Raw genomic sequence first — 22,376 nt, forward strand, 5'->3', positions numbered from 1 at the left:
GCACAGGTGTGAGAAGCAAGTCTCCCAAGCTGGGGGAAGAAGTTCAGAGGTCAGGAGGCAGATTACTTACTGGAGCTCCCACAGGGCTGGGGTTAGTTTCTGTTCCCTCCAGCGTGAAGAGCCTTCGTGCAATACAGGGCATTGGGTGGAACCCCCAGAGGAGTCCATGCCTCAGTAGAGGGGCCAAATTAATCCTAGAATAATGGCTGCCCTGGACCTCCCACCAGAAAGAGAAAACAGTAAAGATAAGAGCAGAAATCACGAAACTGGTTATATGCAAAGGTCAATAAAATTGATAAGCCTCTAGCCAGATTAAGTAGAAATAAAAAGTGAGTTTAGCATGGTTATAGGTTTCAAAGTCAACATACAAAAATCAGTGGTATTTATATATACTGCACTGAATAATTAATAATTAGAATAAGGAAGTACCAATGACAACATGATAAAAAACATGAAATACTTAGAGTTAACACTATGTGTACAAAACTCGTACATTGAATGCCATAAAACACTGCCAAGAGAAGTTAAGATCCCGAGTAAACAGATATACCCGGCTTATGGAGCTGTGGACTCAGCATTGTCAGGATGTCAGTTCTTTCCACACTGATCTGTAGAGCTGACATCCAACCAGATGAAATTCAAGTATGATTTTTTTTGAAAACTGACAAGTTGATTTTAAAATTTGTATGGCAATACAAAGGATCTAAATTAACCAGAAAGAGTTTGAAAAAGCAAAGCAGCGTCGCAGGATTTACACTCCTGATTTCAAGACTGACGACACACGCACAGTAATCAGGACGGGGTGGTGCTGCTCCGGGGCTAGACCCGCAGACCAGTGGCAGAGTGAAGAGTCCAGAAACAGGTCCTTAGCACCCACGCAGTGGATTTTCGAGAAACATGCCAAAGTAAGTCAACTGGGTAGGATGATCTTTTTCAACAAACGATGCCGGATAGCCATATGAAAAAAAAAAAGTGAAACTTAACCCTTACCCTATACCTTGTACACACATGTTAACGACTCAATTGAAAAAAGATAAATGGATTCTGTGGGTAAACATATCACAGAAAATATGGCAGTGATAAAATCCATAGAAGAACTCAGGGTTCAAATATTGATATTACTGAAAATTCTCGGAGAAAAGCAAATGATCAGAACTCTGAATCTTTAAAAATCGGTTGTATGTCTTCACAGAGGGGGGAGAATGGTCACTGGTTTAGAATATGTACGTACTGAAATGACGTACCCAGTGCTATGCTGTTGGAGCAAAGTGTATGAGAGAATTTTATAAGAGGGCACTTCAGATGTTATCAATAATAAAATATATTTGAATGGTAGCATGAAAAACTCATTCTGTGTAGAGTAATTAATAATACCAATTCATGTAATATTATTAGTATTGGCATGTTATTAACCAAAATAATAAAGATGGTTTAACTCAGTAGTGATAGATTATTGGATTGCATCACTATATCAGGATATACTATTTGGGAAGACGTATTATTTGTTTTCAGGGCACCTAATGGAACCTTTAAAATGCTTATTTAAGCAAATAGGTATTTTTCTACCATTAGCAGCCAAAGAACACATAATTTTCCCAGCCTCTCCCTGATAAAAAAGTAAGCCAAAACTCTCTTTTCAAGTATCTTCAACAAGCCAAAAAACCCACTTACTCTTCTGACTAGCACATAAAAAGATAAAGAAAGATAAGTCAGGAGAAGAAAGTTAAAAATAAAAGCCTTGACAAAAAATAAATTGTGGGAGATAAAACACTGCCATTTGTTTGCATAAACTAAACTTATCCAGGGGCGGGGAAAGTGACAGTCTGCAGACTTCACCTGAGAGAGGACATCTGTCGGGCAGGTCGAGCACACTCCCGCCCGAGGCAAAAAAGGTAGATGGGGAAGGACGGTGAAGACTTTTAGCAAGTGCTTGTTTGGGACAAATTCCATTTTTAAAAAATGTGGGAACACCCTCATTAATAGATTTAAGAAACATGACAGGAGCCAAAGAAAGCTGGAGCTCGTGCTGCTTCCTTAAGCTTAAATTGGAGACTTCAGAGTTCTTTTTCTTTTTTCAGTGTATTTTTATGATTATGCTATTGTAGTTGTCTCATTTTTTTCTTCCTTTTATTCCTCTCCATCCTGCACCTCCCCCTCCCACCAGCGTCCCCTCCCCTTAGTTCATATCCATGGGTCGTACATATAAGTTCTTTGGCTTCTCCATTTCCTATACTATTCTTAACCTCCCCTGGTCTATTTTGTACCTACCATTTATGCTTCTTACTCCCTGTACTTTTCCCGCATTCTACCCCCTTCCCCTCCCCACTGATAACCCTCCATGTGATTTCCATTTCTGTGATTCTGTTCTTGTTCTAGCTGTTTGCTTAGTTTGTTTGTTTTTGTTTTTATTTTTAGGTTCAGTTGTTGATAGTTGTGAGTTTGTTGTCATTTTACAGTTCATATTTTTGATTTTCTTTTTTTCTTAGATAAATGCCTTGAACATTTCATAAGGACTTGGTAATGATGAACTCCTCTAACTTATCTGGGAAGCACTTTATCTGTCCTTCCATTCTAAATGATGGCTTTGCCGGATAGAGTAATCTTGGATGTAGGTCCTTGCCTTTCATGACTTTGAATACTTCTTTCCAGCCCCTTCTTGCCTGCAAGGTTTCATTTGAGAAATCAGCTGATAGACTTGGGAGTTCTGACTGTAGTGTCCCCTTCCACCATTATTCAGCTTGAGTTCCTTGGTCTCTGAGACAATTCAACCTGTGGCCAATGGCTGGCCTGGATCTAGTTGGATGGTCAGGGCTGAGCACAGAAATAAAGAGGAAGCATTTAGAATATTCTTAGAGTATGTGGTTTGATGGACTAATTTTACATCTGTTGGATTTAATGATAAAACACTTTGGCTGCCATTTTAACATGTTTTGTATCTCCTCCCTGCCTAACTTTATTTTTCTAATAATCTGTTTTCATAATATTTTAAAATGATATGTGTCCAAGAGATTGAAAAATCAGACACCATAAATAGTTTAGGGAACCCTGCTGTAAATAGGTGTATGAAATATCCAGAGGAAAGGATTGCTCTAATATTTCAGTGACTGGTACTTCCGTTTTCTTGTGTTTAAATCGAGAAAAAGGTAAAACACTGTTTTGTGAAGTTATTAATCAGCCTCTGAATCAAATAATTGTTAGCATTTGCATATTTCTTGCTATTCATTAGTTGTGTGGTAGAGCACAATAGTATTGTTAACATTTCTTGTTAGAAATTGAAAAAAAACACCTTTAAATAGAACAGGTCTATTTTTGTCTCTGAGACACAATACGCAATGAGTGGTTCACATCCCACACAAGACTACAGATCATTGATGACACAAGAACACTGAAAACTGCAACATTAAAAACAAACGAACGAACAAACAAAAGGATGGGTGGTTGCAGGAACTATAACTGGAAATTTGGTCATAATCATGAAATATTCATTCTAAGGGAAACGTTTTTATGTAGCTGATTTTAAGAAATGGTTAGCATTTCTTAGGAGAATGGTTTGCTCTAAAGTCAAGTTAGAAAATTAGAAATGTTTATAAGCAAGTATTATCTTTAGTTCTCTAAATTCACGTTATTTCTTCTCTGTCTTCATGGTGTCACTTGTTATTTATTTATTTATTTTTTGGTTTTTAGTATACTCTTTCTTTTTTTACAACAATAATTTATTCTCATTTTTTAAAATTTTATTTACTGATTTTTTTATTTATTTTTATGACATAAAATAGAACTCAGGTTTTAAAAGTATCTCACCAAAAATAAAAGCATAAATGAAAATATTTTGATTGTTTTCTAACCTTGTCACTAAACCTCCTACGAGAATGCGTATTAAAAATCCTTTATCAGTAGTGATCATTGTTATCTAATGGGTTTCTGGTGTTGTAGTGCATGTTTAAAATACAAACCGGTTTCAATGTACTAAATGAAAAGTTAAAACCAAAGATGTCTAGGTTTTTGCAGCTGGGATAACCACTGATTAACTTAATATTATACTAGTAAAAATTGTGGTCACTCTCCAAGGCCTGTCAGAGTCTGGAACTTTCCCGTTTTCTCACTCCTCTCTCCTTGCAAACACAAACTCTGTGCTCCAGCTGGCTGTGCTGTTCAGTTACATCACTGGGCCTGTGTATTCCCAGTGTCCAAGCTTTGCCGACATCGTTTTGTTGCCTAGAAATGTCTCAGCTCTCCCTTCCCAGATTTTCAAGGCCTTCTCCCTGCCCCCATATCCTCGCTATACCACTCAGATCACATGACCTCTCTCAGCTAAATATCTAGAGTCTTCTATATCTTGCCACTTGGCTCATACCATGTTTCTTGCTCAGCAGGCTGCAAGCATTCTCCATGCCTAGAACAAGGAAATCCTGAGACAATCACACAGGAGAGGCAGAAAGGGGAGCACACACAGTAACATCACTTGTTCCAAGTTCCTTTCCCCTTTATCACTGACCCCTAACTTTCCAGTGGAGAGAAGAGGAAGTGAGAGAGGAAGGTTAAAGAAGAGAATTGGATGGGCTGACATGTGGCTGGACTTAGATGAACTTGGTGGACAGATAATACATTCCACCGAGGGAGAGCTAAAGATTGTGACCTTACTAAAGAATCATTAACATTTATGTTTGTTTGCAGCAATATATGGCAACAATATTTCACTGTCACTTGGGCTGTTTTTAGAACTACAGAACTGCAAAATTAAATTAAAAATGCCTTTTCCCTAAGGCATTCCATCCTTCTGCCATCCATCTGTCCAACGTCACCCTGGACAGTGGTTTACTCCAGTTTCCCAAACACCCCCATCTCACAGCGATCAGGATTCCAGTATGGGGGTGGCTGAGAACATGGGATGGGCTATTCCAACGTGAAGTTTACCCCTGGGATATGAGGAAAGGAGGTGCGGGACTGTAGAGAAGTTTATACGGTAAACAAGGACCTGGTCCAAATAAACATCTTCTTGTTGAATGTCAGTGGTGGGACATTCAGGTTCTCATCGTCTAGCCTCCATTCTTTTTCTCACCCCATTATATCTGCATATGAAATTATTTTTACTGCTTTAAAATGTTGGGATTTCTTTTAGTCGACTGGATAATGATTGGGTTGGCTAATGACAAATATGTGAAACTATATAGCAATATTCTAAATTACATAAAAATGGTATCAGTGAGTAGTCTGATACAAATATATAACTATTTCTATGTGCTATATGATAGGAGGTTCCATTATTTGAGACAAAATAAACTTTCAGGTTGAAAGATTAAGACCAATGTTAAACTTTTATACTAAACATTAAAACTATTGTGTTTACCTAAGGTATTTTAAAAATATAATTCCATGCATTTGCTCAGCTATTTATATTGTATTGTTTATATCACTTATGTAAACACTTAAATGTAAGTAAAGCTAGAGAATCTCAAAAACACTGTGAAGTCTTCCCTTGCTCATCTTCCTTGTAGAAACAAAGCGAAACCCCCAAGCCCCTAAGGGTTAAAAAACTTCACTGAAGAAAACAAAAGGGAGGTAAGCTGAAGTCATGGGAAATGGTAGGGAGAGAGCAAGCAAGAGGCTGGAAACCTACCACAGACGGAGCGAAAATTTTCCAGATGTGGAATTCTTTCTATGCATCAGCGCTGTTAACTTGGCCCACTTAGGTTCTACCAGGAAAAAACAAAACGCAACTATGGTTTCCTCCTAACTTTTATCTGCAGTCTAACTAAACGTCCTTTGCTGAAATGTTATATTTTGTTTCCTTTAGGAAAATGTCTTGATAACTGTAGTTTGTAGTTATTTTTTCAAAGCTGGCTTACATTCCAGATGGGAGTGCCTTTGGACGCCTGAAGATGTTTGCACGAGTGCTGGAGTGTGTCCATTTGGAAAGACATTTCTCATGTGTCTGTGTCACAGTCCCCATGTCCATGTCGCAGAAAGGCCAGGGTGCCCCCTGCACAGGAGGAGGAGAGGGTCACTGCCCAGTTTACCTTCTGGTGTCAGGGACCAGCTGGGAAAGGGTCCCTGAGTAGCTGCAGAATACTGGGTCCCATCTCGGAGTTGGGTCACATGTTAGAGCCACATGACTTGTTTTTTTTAAAGTCCCCCAAATTTGGTGCTCAAAACTATTAAAAAGTAATCACTGGTTTCATGATATAATAAATAATCTGGTTTCCTGCTCTATCAAAGTCCTAAAATACCAAAATTTTATGCCCCCCCTTTGGCCCACCTGGCCGATGCATGTTTTTGTAGATGAAACTATCTTTATCGCCACAGCTGGGATGCAGCCATTGGAGATCTTAGAGGAGAAACATCATGAAAATGCCCCCATGTTCACACATGCGATTTTTAAAAAATCAAAAACTACTAAGTCATAGAATACAAGTAACTCTAGTAGAATTCTAATATTTTTCTCTTAAAGATAGTTTATTTAAAAAAATGCATCTAGCATCTCACCTCCGCCTGTTTATATTCTCCCCATTTGGTTTTACAATGATAACTATTATTACTCGATACCTCACTAATTGTGTTTGGTGGAACGAGTAGGATGACAGGTTCAGGATTAATTTTAGTGATTTTTGAAAGGAGATAATTTACTTGGTCAAGCGGAAAAAGAAAACCCACGAGTCTGGTAAACAGAAGAGATGTTGGTGCTCCTGCAGAGAGTGAGGCTGAAAGTGGTAGGAGTGTGTTCTGTGGGCTTCGAGGTAATTAGGAAATAGCGATACAGTTCTGTAGCCTACAAAGTCAGTGTGACTGTGACAAACCATGATGTCATTGAATATTCACTATACACTGAGTTCTTGCCAGGTCTTATGGAGTAGAACAAACCAAATAGGAAACCAAGGTAGGTCCTGTTTCATCACTAAGGTTGCTTATGATAAATTTGGGGGACAGGACAGAAACCCAGAATGATTGAAGACATCCAGTGAAATTAAATAATCAACTATTCCTGATGCTAATTGTATACTATCAATAGGCATTTGGAGAAGTATGCCTAGTCATCTGAGTGCAAGGAGCTCATTCACATTAGGACCTACTAAAAGCCGGAGGTGTGGGGATACCGAGGTATTCTGCATGTGTGGGAGGGAGGCCTCCTGGGAGCTGGAGCTGACACCTAGGCAGTCCCCTGGGACGGGAGCACGTACTTCCTCCGTCTCTCTCTCTGGTTGGCATTGTCTCCAATGCCTCTGTCTTGGCCCAACTGCTCCATTTTCCTGCTCCTTTCTGCAGAATGGTTTTTACTATTCCTTCACCTCAGTATATGGGAACTTCCAGTTGATTCACCTGCTGCAGTTTGAACTGAGTCTTCCTTGCTCATAATTTAGGGGAGAGAGAAAGAGAGAGAGAGAACACTGGTCATTGATCAGCCAATGTATTCTCCAGCCTTCAGTCAAGCCAGTGTAATTGGCTCTGGCCATCTGTTAGGATAAGGGGTCACAGAGTACACGGGCTGCTGCTTTCAGGGAAGAAGATGTGATGAGCAATGAAACCTGTCTGATTCAAAGGGGAAGGAGAGCAATTTCAGCAGGTTTTGTGCAAAAAGCAGCAGTCAAGTGAATCCCTGAAGAGAGAATGTGATTTGAAGAAAAAAATAACAGAAGAGTATTTTGGGGACAGTAAACTTCAGGAACAAAGGCATAAGAACAGAAATATAGAGACCAGGGGCCTCAAGCTCATTTTTACCAGGGGCCACATCAGCCTTGAGGTTGCCTTCAAAGGGCCCAATGTAATTTTAGGACTGTATAAATGTAACTACTCCTTAACTAGGGGCAAGGAGCTTGGCACTGCCGCCAGGTAGAAGCAAGGTTCCAGGAGAGATAAAACACAGCAGAGGGCCAGATTCGGCCCGTGGGCCTTGTGTTTGCCACTTATAATATAGATATATAAATTACATGAATCATCACTGTTTTATATATATTTTAATGTTTTTATTGTATTTCCCACTGCCATTTAGCCCCCTTGCATCCCTCTCACCCCCCAGGTCCCTATAATCATCACTCTATTGTCCGTGTCCACTTATAGTTTTATATTTCTGATCATATTTTTACTAGGACACTCAGAGGTGGGAGAAATGGTGGTGTTAGGCATGAAGAGGTAGAAGAAGCATCAGTTTTGGAGCGAGAGAGAGTCATGTTCTGAGCAGCTCAGTGAGAATTAAAGATAATGCAGAGGAAGCATCTAACTCTCTTCTCGGTAGGTACGCAGTAAAGAACAGTACTGATAGTATAGTTGGTGGTAGTATTTTTCTTTTGGAAGCTTGAAGAGATTCCAAAGAAGAGAAGCGAAGTAATCAAAATCAATGGCTAAAGAAGAAAAGATAAAGGTTCATTGTAATATCTATTATGACTGATGTTTTTTAAAAGTTTTTACAGTAAAAGTATATGAAATAAGTTCCCTTAATTGTGATATTTCCATACAATTGAATATTATTCACTGCTGAAAAGAAGGGAACTATCGAGTCATAAAAAGACATGGGGGAACTTTAAATACATATTGTTAAGTGAAAAAAAAAACCCCCAAAACCAACAACCTGAAAAGGCTCCATGCGGTGCTACCACAGCATCGCAAAGAAGAGTTTCCCTGCCCTAAACACCCTCAGTGCCCCACTGATTCGCGACTCCCTTCCCAAACCCTTGGCAACCCTGATCTTTCTACTATGCCCATAATTTCGCTTCTAAATAAATGTCATACAGTTTCAACTGTACTTCCTACTCAGTTTTTCTGCAAATATAAAACTCCTCTACAAAATAAAGTATTAATTAAATAAACCTTTTGATGTGTGCCCAGTGACTTTTAAAAAGATGCTTAAAACTAGTGGGAGTCAAGGCCAAGACAGATAAAACCCTCAAGGGATGATGACAGTTTGCATACAATCAAGTTGAAAATGACCAGTACAGACTGCTCACGCTGTGGCTGTCTCATTCCAGAAAGGGTAAAGTTCATATGAGCAGGAGATCCCAGAAGACTTCACAGGGCCGGGGAGACCCAAATGAGACACTGGGGGATGAGGGGGTTAATTTCCGGGAGGGAAAAATGGAGGAACAAAGGTCAAGTTAAAGCAAATTCAGGAGAAAAGTGAGATTGCTACGATGCCTTCAGAGGAAAGCACATGTCAGAGGAGGATGGGAGATGAGGTGGGAAAGGAAGGGTAAGGTCAGTTATGGAAAAATTCATTTGTCAGCCTGCAGAGTCTTGGTGTTTAACCACTGCACACAGCACGCATAGTTGGTTAAAAGCATTGTAGACTGAGTTGCTTGTGTTGACCCCTGCCTTGGCCACAGTGTGACTCTGGGTATTTGAGGAAACCTCTTTCTCAGGTTCCGCATCTCTGTAGTATAGAAAACAGTAACACCTACCTTATGGGGCTGCTTAGAGGATCAAAAGAGTCCATACCTACCGAGCACTTAGAAAAGTGCAGGCACAGAATACATGCTTGCTGTGATACATTCAAACATTCATTCGACAAACATCAAGTCAAAAACACCCTAAGACACTGGCATTACATGGATGCAAAGAGAGTATCTGCCTTCCAGGAAGTCACAGCACAGCAGCAGAACATTTGCCTAAACATATCCCAGAAGACCATTAATGCTTCTAAATCCCAAGGATTTAAAAATGTAGATAAATTCAAGGAGTAACAGACTGTAGCATTATCCCTATTTATCTATTTCCTTAAATCCAGAGGAAAGAATTGATTGAACATTTATATTAATAAAAAGTTTACAATATTAGCAGTTCAGAAAATGTAGTGGCCAGAAAATTTGAAAAACCAAAATCGAAAAACAAAATCCCATTATGGTCGGCGAGGGAAGGCTTTCTGAGTTTGCTGAAACTTGTGAAATTCTGTGAGATCTTTCCTGATTACAGCGGTCAGGACAAAATGGCCTCTTAAATCCATGGCGCACTCTTCTGCAATAGCCACATGAGTTTGCCAACAGGATGGGCACCAGCCTTTTCCTGGGCAGTGGTTAATTTCTCATAACTGTTAATAATTGTTTTGGGTTTTCCATTTTGATAAGCTGTGTCTCAAAATCACATCTTAATTCTGCAATAACAATGTTTATGGGTCAGTCTGGAAGAGATATGGACCTAAAACTTGCCCACAGGGAAACAAATGAAAATCCTTCAAACCCATGGATGGTCTGATTAGGTCATCTCATAGTTAGATAGGTCAGAGTAATACCTTGTTATGTGTACCTATCCGAAATAAATGTACCTCTCCCAAGAATTTAAAATCAATGGACTAGGACCTTGTGGGTACATATACATCTTTATATTCACATTATTAATAAGAGTAACTGAATTGCAGACCGCACTGGGAACCCTATAAAGGCAAATATTTGAAGGCATCTAAAAATGATCAGATATGATTTTCAAACTAAATGTAAGTTCTTCTATTGCTTTGTAAATACAATTGACAGAGAGGGCCTTTTTGCAAATAGTCTTTCTTCAGGGAAAATTGAAAATGACAAATTAATTTTTATACCAATAAAAGGTCAATGTCAGTTAAAGTACTGAAACACAAACCTGCCTCATTGGTCTGTACTAAGAGTTCACAGTCATCTCTTCATACCTCTGATAGAGATTCTTTCAAAGGATAAAGCCGGGGAACAAAATATGCATGTGACTTTTTGGAAGAAGAAATTTGTAGTCTGTCAAGTCTTGTGAAAAGTTATGGTTGTTGTAAGACTGAAGAGTAACCAAGAGCCTGCATGAGCTATTTGGTATGTCAAATGAATAGGTTAATTCAAAACTATGTCTTTAGCAACTGCTCTGGGCAAGATACTACACTGGGTATGGGTAATAAAGATGAAATGAGAACTTCATGCCTTTAAGGAACTCACAGCATGATGTAGAAGACAATTCATGAACAGATACATATCATAAGAATCATTCAGTGCCACAGAACCATAAAGCTACCACCAGCTATAAGTGGATCACTCCTAGTGTGGGAGTTAACATTCAAATAAAAACTTGTTAAAAGCGAAATTATTGTGTATCCATGTTGCTTCAAATATAAGTGAGAAGAGAAGGAAATATGTTTGATTGGTTCTCGTATAGGAGAACCAATCAAAGGCATAGGAGACTTAGTTTACATACTTGGTCATAAACAAAATACCAATAAGAACAGTAAGAAAAGTATTTAGAAAGTTATCCATATTGAAAAATATCCTACAAATTCAAGATCTTTGCCATCTAAGAATAGCTTACTTATATTTTTCATGAATTCCTTGATACCTGAAAGCTACTATGTTTCCTCTCAACAGCCCGGTCGACCACAGCCAACTTTTCATGGATTAGTTTACATTAGGCTTCAGAAGAAATGAGAGGCTGTGTGCGGGCATACCCTAAATTCCTTCCTCATAAAAAAGCAGGCGAGCAGAGACCATATACTAAGAAAAGTGAAGCAAGTGGGTATTTATAAGCCATTAGTATAAAAAGAATGAAATCCATTTTCTGAGAGTGGAAGGGAATAAAGAATTTGGAATGTTGGCCAAGGCCCAGCCCGGCCAGATAAAGACCGTTTTCAGATCCCGCCAAACGCTGCAAAACAGCCTGGGGTCTTTGCAGTACAGAAAGTGCTGTACTTAGAAGAGAATGATAAAACTCTACATGGGCTTTGGGGGTGTTCTGTGTATAGAGCAAAGCACTTTCGGATTTTTAAAAGACCTCACTTATTCATTTATTTATCAAACACAGGGCAAGAACAGCAATGTCAGACATTGGGGGTCTCGGGTTGGATGAAACAAAATTCTGTCTTTCAGGTGCTTACAGTCTAGTGGCTGAGGGGGCACCAAAACCGATCTAATTTGTACCAAAATGGAGGCATAAAAAAAGAACACAGTCTTTCAAAGGACACCTCTGAAATGGAGCAGTCTTATTTTTATTTATCCATCAAATCCTTTCGGATCTGCCAATACTGGAAGATGGCTTAGAGAGGAATAGATTGCAGGTATAATCCTCTGAATGGAAGCAATGATAACAGACTGGAGAAAGGGGAATATCTTTGCATTTTAGGTTTTCTTTTTGTCTTCTGCATTTCTCTTCTCAGTGATCAAAGGCAGCCAAAAAATTAATAACAAAAGATGCCATGTCCGGGCTCTGTTATTTGGTATGTTTACAAGGTGTTTGGAATGAAATTAGGGAAACTCTAGTTTTCCCCCTTCCATGTTCGTCACAGAGAGAAGTATTGGCTTTTTATGTTCTGCCTTACGAAGCCACAACACAAAGTTCGGAGAGGCTGTGGATGTGTTAAACACTTCTGAAAGCTATCTTTCACAAGTGTTGCAGGCTATAAACATTCACTATCTGGATTTTTAACATTTTTTGGCCAACCCAATAACCTTGAGGCAGGACAACAAACATTAAAGAAAAAAATGACCAAGCAACGCAGCCAAAGTCAGATTCTAAAGTCATCTTTCTCAGTAGTACATTTACATATTTGTGTGGGATGGAATGCCAAAGAACACCACTAATTAATTATCTGGTGGAGACAGTTGGCATTCGTGGAAGTAGCAGGAATAATGGAGGAAGTGGGGGGGCGGTGTTCAAGTTTTAGAATCCTATTAGCTCTAAATCATTAAGATTGATGCCAGGCCCTGGCTGGTGTAGCTCAGTGGACTGAGCTTGGGCCTGCAAACCAAAGGATCGGGGTTTGATTCCCAGTCAGAGCACATGCCCGGGTTGCAGGCCAGTTCCCAGCAGGGGACTCACGAGAGGCAACCATACATTGATGTTTCTCTCCTCTCCTTCCCCTCTAAAGATAAATAAATAAAAATATTTTTTAAAAAGGATTGATGCCAAAGCATCTTTGCAATTACAATATATTCATTAATGTGGATTTACAGATTACCTACTATGAGCTAACAGCTGTTTTAATTACAGGGCACACAAAGGCGATAATCTTGATCTAGAAAAGCTCACAACCCAGAGAAGAGGGCACACAGTGAGGTCAGATAACAGGACTGAAAAAGAAAACGTAAAATTTTCTAGGAACATAGAATAATAAATGACTGAACTGTCTGGAAACTCATTCATTAAGGAGGAGGTACTGTTGGATCTAACAAAACAAGTCAAAATCTCAAGATGAAGAGGGCAAAAACATTGTCCATTTTCGGCTAATGATAATTATCTATTTTCCATGTGATTTAATTTTAGAATGAGAGATTTCTTATATCTCCACATTATTACTTTCCAAATATGCCGAGAGTCACATTTTAGTGACTAAAAGCAGTGCTACTTTTCTAAGTTACATACTTTTGTGCAATAGAGGACACATCTAAATCATAAGGATGTTTTTCTTCCCCATGTGACTGAAGGACATGAAGCTGAATTCACTTAGGAGGAAGAGAAACAAGGTCCATATTTTTTTCCTGAATAAGCTGCCTTTGCTTCTCCTTCCTCTACATCTACTTATCATCCATATTTTTACAAAGGCAATTGCATGAACTTGGTGGAAGCAGAAAAATATAAAGTTAGGAGGGGTTCTGTGGCTGGAGGTGGTGGCTGAGGCGTAACACAGAAACTAATAAACACACACAAAGAAGTAGAAAGAAGACGGAGTATTGGTAAGTAGACCAGTGAGACTTCTCACAGGAAGCAGATGCCGCACTGGACACATGGAAGGATGTTAAGTCACAAAACTACTTATAAACGTGCAGGGAAACCACAAGGGCAAGAAGAGAGCATGGGTGTCAGACCCTGGAAACTTGTGTGGAAAGGGCCACCTAAGAGAAGCCCACACTGACTCCCCAGGAGGTCACAGTCTCCTGCTGGGGCTCCTCATTGTTGAAAGGGGGATGGCAGAAAGGAAGGCGGTCCATTGATTTTGCTGCCGTCAGCCTCCAGGGCACGGAGCTAGGAGATACAGGGTGTGGGAGGGGCTGGATCTGAGCTGCAAAGTGGACACACCCAGCACAGTTAATGATACTGCATCCAGATTACAAATGTCGGGCGGGAAACTGGCCATATCCTGTAGGAAGGCAGAGAACACGATGAAGCAGGAATTTACATTATCAGGTCGTGATTTCAAAGGTAACTCTGGTGACAGTGTGGATAGTGGACCGAGGTAATGACAGGTTAGGGCAGGGGGACCTGTCTGGGCACTGTTGCGAAAGCCCAGGAGAAAGTGGGGGCGGCATTCAAGCAGCGACAGAGAGAATGGACAAGGAGAAGCCGGTGTGGACAGGACTGTGTGCAGCGGGTGGGGGACTCCTTTTACCTTAAGGACTTGGGGTACAGGGAGTCCTAGGGAAACAGGACACAGGATATTTATTTCTCAGGGACTATTCTTGGTGAAAACCAAAGATTATCTGTGCACGAGAGAGGCTTCTAGTCTAACAGAGACAGGAATCTCTAATGAGAGTGTAAATATGGCCAGTTCTGTCTATCCCGTGACAACCTCCATCTGGACTGACAATTCCCTCGGAAGCTTGTGGAGAAAGGGATCTCTTTCTTTCACGTGGACAGCTGCTCAGCTGTTAATTGTGCCCCGAGGAAGTGTTTAAGGGCTCTGGGAGCATCAAGGGTGGCAGTGACGTAGCGGGCTTCACTTTGGCTTGAACACATGATGGTTATAAGCGCAACTAATTCCCATAACACACAGCTACCATTTTGCAGGACCCGCTTTGTGCCAAGCACTGTTGCTTTACAACGACAGCTTCTTTATTTATACTTAAGAAATGAGAGAATGAAGAGGTTGAGTAACTTGCCCAAGGTCACACGGATAAACAGCAGATGTGCTGGAGAGTGTCCCAGTGACAGGGGCCCACTCTTTAGGGGCACAGTGACTCCAGTGGCGTAATGGACGTTATCTGAAAATGTATGTGTTGAATATGTGGATACTTGTGTGATTAATTCTTGATTTTTAAAGAACAAATTAATTGTATTTTATTTCAGGTCCTGAGAATGTGCATACTGATTGAGTTCCTTGAAAACAATATTTTTTGAAAATTTGATTCTTGTCCTGGGGAGCTTTCTGAATAGGCTGGGTTAAGGAATTCTTGAGAGGAAGAAAAGGAAGATACTGGCCTAGCAGAAATTCTCAATTAGAGTTGGAGTTCCTTCAGGGCAAGCACAAAGCCTCATTCATATCTGCTTCCTCGACGGAACCGAGCGTGATGCCTGGTACGTGTTCCTGTTCAGTAAGCATTTGTGGAATGAATGAACCAATATGAGGCTGTTTCAAAACTGTTTCCCCTAGGAGTTTTTTGCCATCGCACAGTGGGAGACGAGCAGCAAAACAGCTTCCATGAGGCTTCATTTACAGAGCAACATGGATCAGAATAGATGTTCACTTAGAGGACACACAGGGACAATCATACAACTGCAATTCAAGAATTATTAATGGAATGGAACCAAAATGATTCTGTTTAGAGCTTCACAAAGGCTGGTGGAGTTGGTTCCAGTTGGCTTAGATGAGAGGTCACACAGATTAAAAATAGGCTGTTTTAATAAGGAACAATAGGCTACATTCATTTAGCAAGACTGAAAAAAAAAAAATGGCAGGCCCTAGGGGTGGGTATGAAGCTTAATCCTATTTAAGAGATCAATTAACCTCTAGAAGATTGAGTGAGTCCTCTGCCTTCATTGTCATTCCTCTATCTAGCAGAGCTTAAAAATAGACATGTATAAAGATAGAAATAAAGAGATTTGCATTTGCATGTGAAACACTGAAAGATTTTTAATATTCTAAATAGGGCATAATAAAGTTTAGGAATACAAGCATTAGATCACTCAGACTGCTATGATCCCTTGAAACTTTTTGGAATAAATCATATTCTCTCTTGAATTGTCAAATCTGTTACCATTATTAATTAGATAATAAAAAATAAGCCTTCATTTTGACACAAATTCACTGATACTTTTTAAAAAATAATTTCTGCCCAGGCTGGAGTGGCTCAGTGTATTGAGCACCAGCCTGCAAACCAAAGGGTCACTGGTTCAATTCCCAGTCAGGGAATGTGCCTGGGGTGTGGGCCAGGTCCCCAGTTGGGGGTGCTCAAGAAGCGACCACACACTGATATCTCTTTCCTTCTCTTTCTCCCTCTCTAAAAAAAAATATTAAAAAATTTAAAAAGTAACTTCTTTCTTGTGTTTATATTACCAAACAAAATTATATTTCTTTCTAAACAAATTAGCACATTCCTAAGAAATCTAAATAAAAATCCATTTTGGAGTAAATTCCAATCATTCTAATGTTTTAAGATACAGAAGCCAGGTTGTGCTCCAATCATTCCATCGGAGGCTAAACATCTGAGGTCTAAGTGCCTGGGACCTGGGTAGGTCCATACAATATATATTGATTGGTGGGTCTCAGTTTCAGAAACCATCTTGTGGAGCCCTGTGAATAACATTTATTAACACTGCATTTGTGCCCAGTGGTATAGAAATGACCCAAAGGGATATTAAATAAAGAATGACAATTTTTTTGTTGTTGCTCTTGATGAGGAAAACTTCCAGGATTACGATAAAAAATGGTAGCTGCATTATATTTATACCCTCTGTTTAATCAGTTCCCTGTTGTAGTAAATACGAATTTCAAATACTTGAGAAGCATGACAAAATGAAGCGCTTCTCCTAATCAATCTGAAGGTAACTCTCTGGCTCTCCATCCCCTCAAACAATGGCATTTCCATCCCTTTTTCCCCTTCTCTAGCAGCCAAGAATTCACATCTTAATTTCTTTTTTGGGGTATGAGAGAGGTTGCTGATTTTCTGGAACAAGATGACAATTTTGCCTGTTACATACTTGGTTTAAATTGCAGCTAATCTGGGGATTACACAGGATGTCACAACCAAAAACAGAGCAGGACTTTGGCTAAGTTCCTTTTCCTTTGCGATCCAAAGAACCACATAACCATTGATTTTGTGTCCTAACTAGATAGCTAACACAATCTATTTGAGATATACGTTAGAGCCTTGGAGCTGTAATTTCACTTTGTTTGATATTTGCGACTATTCCACGTAGTGCCACTGCGTTGTTAAATTGGACAGTTTTCCTCTGGAACTGACTAACATGTGATGTCAGTTCAGTATTTTCCTTCTATTCTGAAGGGTTACCTTTCAACCTATGAGAGTGAAGAAATCAGAAACAGCCTGACACAAGAGAAAACTTTAGCAAAGGAAGGAGACAAACCATAAAAACTTCTATGTGAAAGCCATCTAGTAGCAAAAATAAGATCACTGAACTAGAAAGAAAACATCCTCTGTATAAAAATCATATCAAACTTCAATGCTTCACTATAAAGTCAATTAAAGCCATAACACCTTCTTTTAGATGATACTGTACACTTTTAGTACAGCTCTTAAAAGTCACAAATGTCTAAGAACTAAGTATGTGCTTCAAGATTGAAAACATACCTTTAATCTGTGTTTTTAAAACTGATTGTTATTACACAGGAAACATAAGACAATACCGAGGAAGATCAACAGGTCTTTTGAAAAGCATAATCCTACCAAATCAGCTCTAATTATTCATAGTCTATGTTTCTCATCAGTCCTTATCCATTTTCCATACCATTAAATAGTTATAACAATCACATAGAGCATACAAATAGTATAATTTTTTCTATACAATTATTCATATTGCTTTACAATGATATTTTTGATGGTAGAGCATCAGCTTTAAATAAGTACATTTTTTTCTATGACTACTAAATAAGCTAAAGATTAAAAAATCAATCTTGACAACTATTAACAACTGATTTCCAAGACCATACTGAACAACATCATATTCTTTCTTTCAAGAAAAACATTGTGGTTGTTGTTACAAGTTGTAGTAGGGCTACAAGAAGCACAATCTTATTCTAACAGGATGAAATGCTACATCAGAAAACCCCATTTTTTCCTTCCATTTTGAGCAACACAATGCATTTTTCAGTAATTCAACAATAATATTTGTCCAAAGATTGGTGAGATTTATACATGTTAGATATTTAATAAGATGTCTATGAAGATGAAAGTTTAGATAGGTAGGGAAACACAACCATATATCCACTTACCAGCCTTTTCCTTTTCTGAAATACCTGGAATAGCCTGAAAAAGAAAAGAAAAGTCATATAATTCTGGTATTATCAGAAAGAAGTATCAAATAACATTAGTAGGAAGAAAATGAAGCAAAATTAAATAGAACTTGGGAATACGAAAATAAGAAGGCAGAGGATCTGAATAGACATTTATGTTTTCCAGATAAGTCATTTAAGTGGACAATGGGGACGTGAAAAGGTTCTTAACGTCATTAACTACCAGGGCAATGCAATCACAGCTACAGTGAGATGTCACCTTATACTCGTTGGAAAGCCTGGGAAGTGGATATCACCCAGAACACAAGAAATAACACACGTTGGTGGGGGTGTGGGGAAAGGGGACCCCTTGTGCTCTGCTGGTACAGATGTAAATTGGTGCTGCCGCCATGGAACACAGTATGGAGGGTGGGGGCTGGGTGGGGGTGGGCAAAGGGGGTTGGAAAACAGGACATCTGTAATAGTGTCAACAACAAAAATACTTTAAAAGTTGAAAAAGCAGAAAACCACTGTATGATCCAGCAATTCTACTTGACTCTATTCTGGGTATAGAGTCAAATGAAACCAAAAGAGGATGGAGGTCTACATATCTCCTACCCATAGATTGGCTGCTGTGATTAATGTTGCCGAGGACACAAGGGTGCAGATATGGGTGTGATAGATATAATCGAATGGTATTTATGCAGGAAGGAGGAGGAAATCCTGCCGCTTGCAGTAACATGGACCTTGAGGGCATTATGCAAAGTGAATGAGAGAGCACGGAGGTGGTGGCTCCCCGGGGCGGGGTGGATGCAGAGAGCGGGCAATGAGAGGAATAGGGAGAGGTTGGTAAAAGGGTACAATCTTCCAGCTGTGTGACGAACAAGGTCTGAGGATGTGAAGTAAAACAAGGTGACTGTAGTTCATAACATTGTAATACGTCATTGATATTTGCTGAGAGGGAAACTTAAATGTCTTCGCCCAAAAAAGGGTAAATATCTGAGGTAATGGATGTGTTAATTAATTAGATGTGAAGAATTCTTCCACAGTGTATACACATATATACGTATATCAAATCACCACAAAGGACACTTTAAATATCTTACAATTTTACTTGTCAATCATACCTTAATAAAGCTGAAAAGAAAAATGAGAGTTGTGGAACTATCAGTAAATTATCCAGCTATGATAATTCTAAATCATCATATAATTATCTTCTTCTCTGAAGATATACTCACATCACCCTTAAAAAATATTGGCAATAAATGAGAACTAAAATACTCTTTAAATTCGGGTAGAATTTTTGGAGTTCTTTTGTTTTGTCCTATTTTCGGAAGCAGAAAATGTAAATTATTTGATCTCTGACGTTTCAAATTTCTGCCCTGTCTCTTATGGCTTGGAATCTCCCTTTATAAACAGGGAAATCCCTCCTACTTTGCAAGGCTGCCGAGAGGACAAACTGTAGTAGCTTCCAGAAAGCATGCAAGGCCCTCAGGAAAAGGTAGCTGTTCTCACTGTTTGTTACCATGGGCTTTGGGCCAATAGTTCTAAATCTCTCTGACATGGGAAGTTTGGAAGTTCACTTCCCAGCAACCATTATCTATCAAGATCATTACTTAAAAAATAGAGTTTAGATGAGATGCATACAAAAGACTTTATAGTATTAATGTCTAGTTCTGCTCTTTGTGGAGACTCTAAAAAATGTTAGGACGTTGAGCATCCGTTTCCCATTCACCTCAGTTATTGGTGTATCAAATACAGTCAGCATGAGGATGGCAGCTTGCACCGGACCCTTTTTATAACCCTGTCCGGTCCACTGGGGTGTGACGCCTCCCTCAGCACAGTCACACGGATCGCACAAGACATCCACAAGGGGAGCTCCTCCCCTTTCTCAAGGAACAAAGTCCTTACAGTCAGGGTAGGAAAAGTAGACTCAAACAGGTAACTAATGTTGCTGAGAGAGGGAGGTGAAGAGAGAGCAGAGGGGGGAGGGGGGCTCAGTGCACTTCTGTTATAGATCAGCCCCAGGCAATAGCATCAACCTTGATTTCCAGAAATATCAAACATGAAGACGCTTGTACCTTTGTGAGATATTTAGTACTGTGGAGATCCTCACCTTTGGAATTTATAGGATTTGGAGATTGATGTCATTTTCAAATAGGGGAAAAAGTCTTTCTATGGATAAGAAAATTGAGGGGGTTCTGTTTGGCAAGGTTCATCTTCAGTGAAAGTATATTTCGACTTAACCTCAGTCTGTGTGTCATTGTTCACGTCTTGTTCTCCGGGTGTCTCCATCAACTCTGCATCCTGACAGAGACATGGTTGTGAAGAGACTGTCAGGTGATGGAGTGGTGGCCTGGAGCAACACAGCCAGAGGCTGGGCAGGCCGGGGGGTGGGGGCTGAGGAGCCTTTAGGTATTCTTTCATTTATAGTGGGGTCATCCTATTTTTTTCTTTCCTTTTAGGAGAACTCTTATTCTGTACTTTTACAGGAAAGTTATCCTCCAGTTTTTGGTGATACTTGTTCAGTTTTTATGTGTCTTTTAGGAAAGGATATAACAATGGAATTGAATGCATACTATGTTATGTATTAAGCCTAACTCCTGGATTTCTCCCCTAACTGGAGATCGCAGCTTTTAAATTAACTTTCCCCATTTGTGAAAAGCAAATAAAGACAAAACAAAACAGAAACCTTTTCTTTGACAAGACTGTAAAGGTTGGCGATAGGTAATTAAAGGATGCTTAGTAAGAAAATTCCTCAGTCTGTGAATAGCTAACACTTACTACCAAGTTCTTAGTGTGAACAAGGTACAGTTTTCATCTTTTACCCGAATAACCTCACTCGATCCTTAGAACAATCCCAGGAAGTCCTGGAAATCAGAGCGACTTCTGTGAGGTCACAATCAGTTGGGGAAGGTAGGATTCGGCCACTGATACACTGGGCTCTGAGATCACTACCACTTATTTCAAAAGACCACAGAGGAGAAGGTTTGAAGAGATCCCACAATAACATGCTGACTAGGTCACAGAGCATCTGTGCAGGCATAACTGTACTCGACATTTAGAAAATCTAAGCCAGCCCTCTCTTCTTACAGTGAAGGCATTTTAGGCAGATTGAATGTCTGGCTCCAAAGTACAAGTAGACCAGTGACAGGCCTTCCATATTTTATTCTATTTGATTACTAAGTATGTGACTGAGCGTGTGTAAGTAAATATTTAATAAAAATGATAATGACTTGCACTATGAAGCAAAAAGATTTTAGCCTCCCCACAGCCAATGTCAGTTGCTTTAAATCTTACCACGATTTGCATGATTTTTTAAGCTGCCAAAGCTTACTTCCATCAAATAACGGCAGGGGCCATATTTACGATGTGGAGCAAAGCAAGTCAAAGTCTGATGTAACCAGAATCTGATAACTTCTCTTTTAAAGTAAAACCACACAGTAATAAGATCTGGGTGTACCTCAGCTAATTTATCTTTGGATTTGCAGAAGAACTGTGTCTTTAAAATATGGCCTATAAATAATTGATTAAATTTGTGAAATTTTCCAGGGGGTGAAAGGCATTAAAAAAATAGTGTCATTTGGTTTTCAATTAATTAAAGCTATTTATTAATTCTTATTACATGCCTCCCATTGTTCTACAAACAATAAACTTCAGTAAAGTTTTCTTCCTTGTGGAATGGATACCCGGTTGAAGAAGCTATGTGAAAAGATAAAGGGTCCCATGCAGCGGATGCTAAATGACAAGGATTAACATCATCACCGGTGTGACATGAAAGAAGTAGAAATACAGTAGATAATTAGGACTACCCAGGGGGAAATGAAATGGTTTTCTTAAACTTGAACCTTCAGGAAGGAGGTGTTGGTCACGAGCTGTTTTGCCTTTGACCTCCCAGAAGAGGCACAGCTGGGCTTGGGGTCCATGTCCTGAGGGTTCATTAGTGTCATGTCTGTTGCTTGGAAAGAAGCATTTCATGCGAGCTGGCTGCATAGTCTGGTACAGAGTAAGTGTTCATCAAACATTTGTGGAATTAAAATACCGCATGCATATTGGTATGTACACGAACGACTGCTGCTTATGAGAACGCTCCCATAAAAAGCGTATTTTTGAATTCATTAGGGGCTTTTGTTAATAGCTGCCATATGTTTCATTTGAACTGTATCCTCAGGAAGTGATTTAACATTTCTGGCAATAAAGCAATTAAATAGGATTTTCCTGCTGGCCATATGGGTTCACTGTAACTTCATATTTTCTTCTCTCATTTCTCAATGGAACAAAGGGAAGTCTACTAATAACTTCCAAATGAGAGAGAAAAAAATTCATAGTCTTTTGCTATTCTTCT

At 39.4% G+C, this 22,376-nt stretch overlaps 1 protein-coding gene across 4 annotated transcripts in view; it reads right to left on the bottom strand.

The window, feature by feature from the left end:
* Nucleotides 1-22,376, bottom strand: part of DLC1 (DLC1 Rho GTPase activating protein) — a 345,300-nt gene that overhangs the window by 167,475 nt on the left and 155,449 nt on the right. For 3 of the 4 annotated variants that reach the window (XM_037128754.2, XM_037128753.2, XM_053659883.1), the window contains exon 5: nt 18,032-18,065. In XM_037128754.2, the coding sequence (XP_036984649.2) occupies nt 18,032-18,065 (34 nt within the window). Of the gene's footprint in view, nt 1-8,108; nt 8,334-18,031; nt 18,066-22,376 lie in introns of those variants that run through there. The other variant, XM_053659881.1, reaches the window with a different exon arrangement.

The sequence above is a fragment of the Artibeus jamaicensis genome, unplaced genomic scaffold (assembly GCF_021234435.1).
Source record: "Artibeus jamaicensis isolate MK-2021 breed Jamaican fruit bat unplaced genomic scaffold, CSHL_Jam_final scaffold_833, whole genome shotgun sequence".
Taxonomy (NCBI): Eukaryota; Metazoa; Chordata; class Mammalia; order Chiroptera; family Phyllostomidae; genus Artibeus; species Artibeus jamaicensis.